Source organism: Montipora capricornis, chromosome 10 (genome assembly GCF_036669925.1).
Source record: "Montipora capricornis isolate CH-2021 chromosome 10, ASM3666992v2, whole genome shotgun sequence".
Taxonomy (NCBI): Eukaryota; Metazoa; Cnidaria; class Anthozoa; order Scleractinia; family Acroporidae; genus Montipora; species Montipora capricornis.
Genome location: NC_090892.1, coordinates 70,674,155 through 70,681,745, shown reverse-complemented (window position 1 = coordinate 70,681,745; position 7,591 = coordinate 70,674,155). Strand labels below are relative to the sequence as shown.

Sequence of the window (7,591 nt, the reverse complement as noted above, 5' to 3'; positions counted from 1 at the left end):
TCAGTGAAAGTAAAAGGACAAAATAAAACGATTCTTTTATTGCCAGCACAAATCTTAAAGCCCTGGTCAAACTATCGAACAAAATGGATTAAACACTACAACTTTGCGCGGACCCAACATTGATCGACTGTTTGACCGCGCATGTTGGAAGATGTTCGTCCAACATTTTTGTTTGATCAAGTGTTGGGTAGAGTTTGCTTTCGATCAAACATTTCGCCCAACAATTCTGCTCGACGCAACAATGTTGCAGTGGTTTTGCCTATCTTCCAAAAAAGGTTGTGTCCTGCTAGCCAATCACGAATCACTGTTATTTCCAAGCCTAGGCTTTTAGTATCATTTTCAACTAAGATGGCGGACGAGGACCAAAAGGCCGTCGTGGTTGTTGATGAACAACCTGTCAGCTGGACTAATCGGTTCACCACCCATTTTGTTGCTCTGTTTGGAAATGTCTGATTCAATAGTATTTAATTAAAATCTCTAAAAATTGATCGGAGCTTATTCTCATCATCTCCTCAAACGTGGGTGTTTCTTGTAGTGATATAAACTGTACAATGACAGAGGCATACCCTTCTCCGCTCGTTCTGGTAAACTTTACCTGTTTTTTTCCTCGTTTGAATCCGTCATATCCGTCCTCAAACAGCTCCAGTAGCACAAACGCTACTAGCAGTTTTTCGTTTTAATGTTAGCGCCATATTTATAAATTTAGGGCAAACTTGAACTTGAATGTTTCGTCGAGCAATGTTGCTTAGTGTTTTGCCACTTCCTCAACATTTACATCCAACAATGTTGCATGTGGGAATCCAACTGTTTTGGATAGTATGGCCAGGGCTTTAAAACATGTTTGTCCAAAGCTTTAATTCATCACAGTACCAATCAATGCAGAAGCAGTAATCAGTAATCCGAGAAAATTTTGGATATTTGGTTTTGGTTCAATGGGCCATTTCCGAGTTGCTGTTAGTCTCGGTTTCGAAGTGAGTCTTGGTGCTCAAATATTGTAAGGGAAATGAGTTTGATTTCCATAAGAATACGCAACTCATTTACATTTGAATGGTTGTGCACCAGGACTCGTTTTGAAACTGAGACATGCAGCAACTCAGAAATGGGCTATTAGGCCACGGACGTGCTGTGGAAGTGGTATGGTTTCCACTGTTGGCTTCAACTTGTTTTTCTGTTTTTTTTCCTTGTCAGTTTTTCGAAATCGAAGAGAGTGAGCCACTTCCCATGGGTCACTGGGTGATAGCTGAAGCTCCTGGTACGTGATGTACTTGACATTGTTCTATATTGTTTACATTTGTGACAAGAAGAAGCACATGTCGCACACAACAAAACCAAGGCTTATTTGCAACCACATCATCCCATAGTGCGTTCCCAGGAATAAATGCAAACGGGAAAAAGAAAGTTGGCGAATAATTGAATTTGCCATGTGGGGAAGGAGATGGTTAAAAGTAGGCTAGGAACTGGATAGAATAAAGTTGCTTGGCTCCAGAAAATTGACCTTAAATGCTGACTCGATTTTCTGTTTTCTGTTTCTGAGGTCCCATTTCATTCTTTTCTGTTTTTAGCTCGAGCGGATTTGTCTGGCTGTTGGACTGACACACCTCCTATAACATACGAACATGGCGGAGCCGTGTTAACTGTTGCTATTAATCTCAATGGCAAGGTCAGACTTGAAATGTATCAGCCAAGTAACAACCATTTTATATTTTAAGGCAGAAGAGGTGTCTCCATTCGGAGGCAAGAAGATACTCGATTGACATGCCTCCTTGTCTCTTGGCATCTCGGACGCTAGTTGCCTGTACTAGTCCTACCCATTCAACAGGCACCAAATCTTAACTTCGTTTCTGTAAAATGCGCTCAGAATTCGCAAGTCACTGACAACCTTTTTTTAAAAATCTCTTTTTCAGAAAGTGATGGGTGCCAAAGTGAGAAAAATACCCACGTAAGTGACCTTGTCATGAGCCTTGCTTTCCCATGACGTCACGATGACCATAAGGATGTCCTATTGCCACGAATCACGTATCAGACGCCATATTGGAAGAGCGGGGTATAAGCCTGGGCCGGGTGGCCAAGACGGCGGGGTAGGTGGCGGGAAACAGAGGGCATTCCCCACTTGTCCCAGATCTTCCGTTTTTCACCCGTCCAATATGGCGACCGAAATACATATTACCGCCTGCAAGCAGGCTAAACCAAGGGCGGTTATGTTGTGTCCCGAATAAACCCTATGGGAAACTGAAGTGAAAACTAAGAGCAAACTTCGGTGATATGGTTAATTGGACCACGTAAACAACCCCAAAATGAACTTTTCGAGCGCCAGACATTTAATCAAAAGAATGATTATATAGACCATTCGCTGTGTTTTATGTAGTATGGATGGAGAGAGCGCGTCGTAGAACTTCGACTTATCCATGGTGGATGTTAAAATTTTGAGATTAATTATCTTCTTATACCTTACTATGTAATGTTCTTTGCAACTTAACCCCGATATTGATGCTCTCCTACTGATCCTTTTCCTTTTGTAGGCTTGAGATTCTCCTTGTGATTCACTCAGGAGAACATAGTTTACGAGTTGCATGCACTGAGCTGAGTCATTTGGAAAACTACACTCAACCACACGCACCAGGTAAAGACCGAGGCACACTTGGCGACAATTTGCAGCGACAGGTCTCTGCGATAAGTCGCTCTGTGTGAACTACTTGCAAAACAAGTCGCTGCGACACGACGCTTGTTCGATGCACACACAGTTATCTCGTATGAGGAGGAATGTAAGCTAGTTTTCTAATTCAATATGGCGGACTATATGATGCTCTCTGATTGGTTCATTTATATATTGTCGCAGCGATTTGTTGCCGGAGGTGTACACATGGTGCAAGAACGCTGCTTTCGCTAATTTTGTCGCTACAATCAGTCGCACAAATTCAATCTGGTTTGAATTCGTGCAACTGATCGCAGCGACAAAATTCTTCTGCAGCGACAATGATTTTCACAACATTTACCGTGTCACACGACCTTATTTCCTAAATTAAGACTGGTTTTAGTTAAGTGCTAAGTGAGTATTAGCCAATTATAACGGACGCAGAGAATCAAACGAGCTGATTATTCACGTCGCAAAGAAAAATAGTTACAGAACGTGGTATCGCGGGAAAAGGCATGATCTTTGATTGGTTGAGAATAAAGCACGAAACGTTACTAATTTCAGAGTTTTGACACTCCACGAATACGGCTTTGATAGATAGATAGATAGATAGATAGATAGATAGATAGATAGATAGATTTGTTTATTTCCACTTATTGCAGATTCTGAATAACAAATGGGGTCAGTAGTACGTGGTCATGGTCAGTATTATGTGGTTTTTTGCGGCTACATCTTGATGTAAAGAAATTTTGGTGAACTTTATGAAAAATCCAAACATCGTAATTAGATAGTTTTGTGTGTGCAATTGTCAGATTGAGGCGTTCGTATGAACTCTTAGGTGTAGTAATCAGCGAAGACCTCAAATGGAATCATCATATAGATTACCTTGTTACAAAGGCATCTAAGAGACTATGCCTTACGACTTATGAAAAGAGCAGGTGTAAACATATAGGAATTATTGAATGTCTATAGCAGTACTGTTAGTTCTATCCTAGAATATGCAGTCCAAGTTTGGCAAAATATCACTGAGTACTTCTATAATAGCATCAAATCAATTCAAAAAGGGCTTTTAAGATCATTTACCCGGACTGCTCATATGATCAAGCTCTGGTGTTGACTAATGCAAATACTCTATCTGATAGACGAAACGGGTTATGTAAGAAGTTTATGACAGAGATGACGGAGAGTAGAGAACATTCATTGGCATTCCTGGTGCAGTTTGCTTTGTTGGAGGCTATACTTTATAGCCTAAGATCAGGCGCTATGCAGCCTACCAAACCACTCAGTGAAAAGAACTATGAGAAGCCAGGACTTCTTTACCACCAAATACCATATTCTATTAGAATCGAACATTATTAGTTAGTAATATTGAACTGTTATTAGAACTTGTACATTATTATTATTATTATTATTATTAGTAGTAGTAGTAGTAGTAGTAGTAGTAGCAGTAGCAGCAGCAGCAGCAGCAGCAGCAGCAGCAGCAGCAGCAGCAGTGGTGGTGGTGGTGGTGGTGTTGGTGGTGGTGGTGGTGGTGGTGGTGGTGGTAGTGGTAGTAGTGGTAGTGGTAGTGGTAGTAGTAGTAGTGGTGGTGGTGGTAGTGGTAGTAGTAGTGGTAGTGGTAGTGGTGGTAGTAGTAGTAGTAGTAGTGGTGGTAGTGGTAGTAGTAGTAGTGGTGGTGGTGGTAGTGGTGGTGGTAGTGGTAGTGGTAGTGGTAGTAACATTGTAATTATCCCTTCCTTGTTGATTCAGTTTATATCCTAACTGCAAGTACCCTGGATTCCAGAGGTTATTTTCTCGCTATGAAAAGAGCGACAAAAGAGGGAGTCGCGAAGCGGCGAGAAAAACCTCTGGTACAGGCTGTTAACCCTTCTAAACATGCCGCCCGAATCACGTTGCGCTTTCCACTTCCAGAGTCACGTTTTGACCCTGGAGATTTCATTGGTCGATCGACAAACCGTTTTTATAAGGATTGCCATTGGTTAAGTCGAGGGGGACGATCAAGCCGGTTTTTCACTGGTGTCATACAAGAAGACTATGAACGTGACAGTAGCGATCGTGAGAAGATAATCACAAATTCATGGCTGGCAGATTGAGGTTAATTTGTCTCTGACGCTGGATGAATGTTTGCTGTCGGGTGGCCTTAAAGGGGCGTAATCGAACAAGCACGCTTAGATTTTGATTGGGAATTTCGCGAAGGTACCGGTGTGAGCTTCTGACATCTTTACACCTCAATGTCTCGAGTCATATTGAAACTGCTCTACGGACTCCACGTAAAGTTCTTTAATTTTTTTCAGTTCTAATTCCAGGACTTGAATGCAATTTTCTTATTTCTCCAATTCACTTTTGCATTTGTAACAAAGAATGGTTGCGTGAAACGCTTCGACAAAAAACTCAGAAACGATTTATTGCACAGACTTGAGAACTGGTGAGGTGATTTATGAATTTGTCTCCTACAACGTTCCAAGTTTTTGGCTTATTTCATTGAACAGTTTCGATTTTATTTTTTTGTTACGTGACAGTGACAACGATTTATTCACTCGACCGTGAGAGTTTCCCAGTAGAGTGACCGGTAAACATTGCACAAATATTTTTATCACGTGGATAAAACCGGTTTGCCCAAGTTGGTTTGCATGGAAGTGAGGTTTTTAACGGCCTGTACCAGAGGTTTTTCTCGCCGCTTCGCGATTCCCTCTTTTGTCGCTCTTTTCATAGCGAGAAAATAACCTCTGGAATCCAGGGTAAACTGCAAGAAGGTGGAATAAACGATTATTATTATTATTGTTATTTAGCAGAGGATTCAACTGAATGCTACATTCTAATCAAGCGTGGAAATTAATATCCCGCTCGGCCAAGAAGTTCTCCTGCTTGGACCCCATGCCAACTGTAATGGTTGTGCAGTGCTTAGATGAGCTGCTACCTGTTATTACGACAATTATCAACATGTCTTTAAAGCGCGGTCACTTTGCCGACAAATGGAAGGAAGCAATAGTCACCCCCCTACTAAAGAAACCGGGACCGAAATGTTGTTTAAGAATCTCCGTCCTGTCAGCAATTTGGCCTTTATCTCCAAGCTGACAGAGACTGCTGTTGCGGACCAACTGCAGTCTCACATGTCTCGCCATGGCTTGTACCCAGTTCTCCAATCTGCATATAGATGCCATCACAGTTCTGAGACAGCCTTACTAAAGGTCCGTAATGACATCCTTCTTAACATGACTAAGCAACATGTTACTCTTCTTGTGCTGTTAGATCTCAGTGCTGCGTTCGACACAGTGAATCATGAAATTCTACTCGAGAGCATGACGTCGAAGCTTGGTATCGGAGGTACAGTACTATCATGGTTTTGCTCCTACTTATCTGGTCGATCGCAGAGGGTAGCTGTTGATTATAAACTATCGAAGTCATTCCATCTCGACTGTGGCGTTCCGCAAGGGTCCTGTCTTGGCCCGCTGTTATTTAACATCTATTGTAGCAGTTTAATTGATATCGTTGAGGTTCACCTACCTGAATTTCACTCCTACGCAGACGATTCTCAGCTATACCTTTCATTCAGCCCGAGCAACTCTTTGTGTCAAGATGCTGCTGTGAGTGCCATGGAGGCCTGCATTGCTGACATCAAGAAATGGACTCAGCACAATAGTCTTATGTTGAACGACGATAAAACTGACTTTATTATGATCGGAACTCGTCAGCAATTAGCTAAAGTCAATGTAACTAGCATACGAGTGGGAAATCATCTGATAACCAAGTCCAGATCTGTTAGGAATCTGGGTACTTGGTTCAATGATACATTTGATATGTCCCAACATGTGACCAATCTTTGCAGCGCATCATTCTTTCAGTTACACAATATAAGACGCATAAGAAAATATTTAACGCAAGAAGCGGCCGCAACACTGGTGCACTCTTTTGTCACATGCAGAATCGATTACTGCAATAGCTTATTGTATGGTCTACCTGACTACCAGTTATCCAAGCTTCAAAGGGTCCAAAACTCGGCCGCCAGATTAGTTTATGAGGAAAGTAAATTCTGTCACATTACCCCATTATTGATGAAACTTCATTGGCTTCCCATAATCTACAGAATCAGGTTCAAAATAGCACTTTTAACGTACAAGGCAATCAGTGGCTTAGCGCCGTCCTACATAAGTGATCTTATTTCCATTAAGACCGGTGCAAATTACTCTTTGCGATCTGGCAACGAATTACTTTTAAATTTTCCTTTACGTAAGTCTTATTCTACACTTGGTGACCGTTCTTTTAGTATGGCTGCTCCTCATGTTTGGAATTCACTTCCTTCCTTCATTAGGAAAGCCACCTCAATTAACAATTTTAAGAGTCAACTTAAAACTTATCATTTTAAATTAGCATATTTTTAGCTTACAGGAATTAACAATTTTATTGGCACTTTGAATTCATGTAATTAATCTTAAGTTAACTTACAAATGTATTTATGAACATATTCTTAGCTCATATGAAGTGATAAATTTTATTGGTATTTTAATCCATGTTAAGCGCATACGATCATTCTGTCATGAAGCATGCGCTATATAAGTTTTTAAGTTATTATTATTATTATTATTATTATTATTATTATTATTATTATTATTATTATTATTATTATTATTATTATTATTATTATTATTATTATTATTATTAAGCGACACAGGGCGAAAACCGTAACCTGTGAGCCGTGGAGTAAAAAAGAAAAAATAAACTTAAGTTAAAATGCAAAATGCAAAATCTATATATATATCTATGATATACAATCCTAAAAAGCTATGCTGTGTGTATGGTCCTCTTTCTATCTAAAACTCAGACTGCAACCTTGAAAGTCCGGGCGATATTCAACCTGCCCGAGAGCACTGCCCTCTGCATCTTTCGCAGTACGTCTGTGCTTCTGCCTCCCACGAGCTCGCGCATTCGTGACATCCAGCTCACGTGACCACCCCCTGAGGG

At 40.8% G+C, this 7,591-nt stretch overlaps 1 protein-coding gene across 1 annotated transcript in view; it reads left to right on the top strand.

Annotated features, from left to right (window-relative positions):
• Positions 1–7,591, top strand: part of LOC138021268 (L-fucose kinase-like) — an 80,781-nt gene that overhangs the window by 60,708 nt on the left and 12,482 nt on the right. The window contains exons 25-28 of the mRNA XM_068868119.1: positions 1,082–1,252; positions 1,563–1,660; positions 1,905–1,939; positions 2,520–2,620. Of these exons, the coding sequence (XP_068724220.1) occupies positions 1,082–1,252; positions 1,563–1,660; positions 1,905–1,939; positions 2,520–2,620 (405 nt within the window). The remainder of the gene's footprint in view (positions 1–1,081; positions 1,253–1,562; positions 1,661–1,904; positions 1,940–2,519; positions 2,621–7,591) is intronic.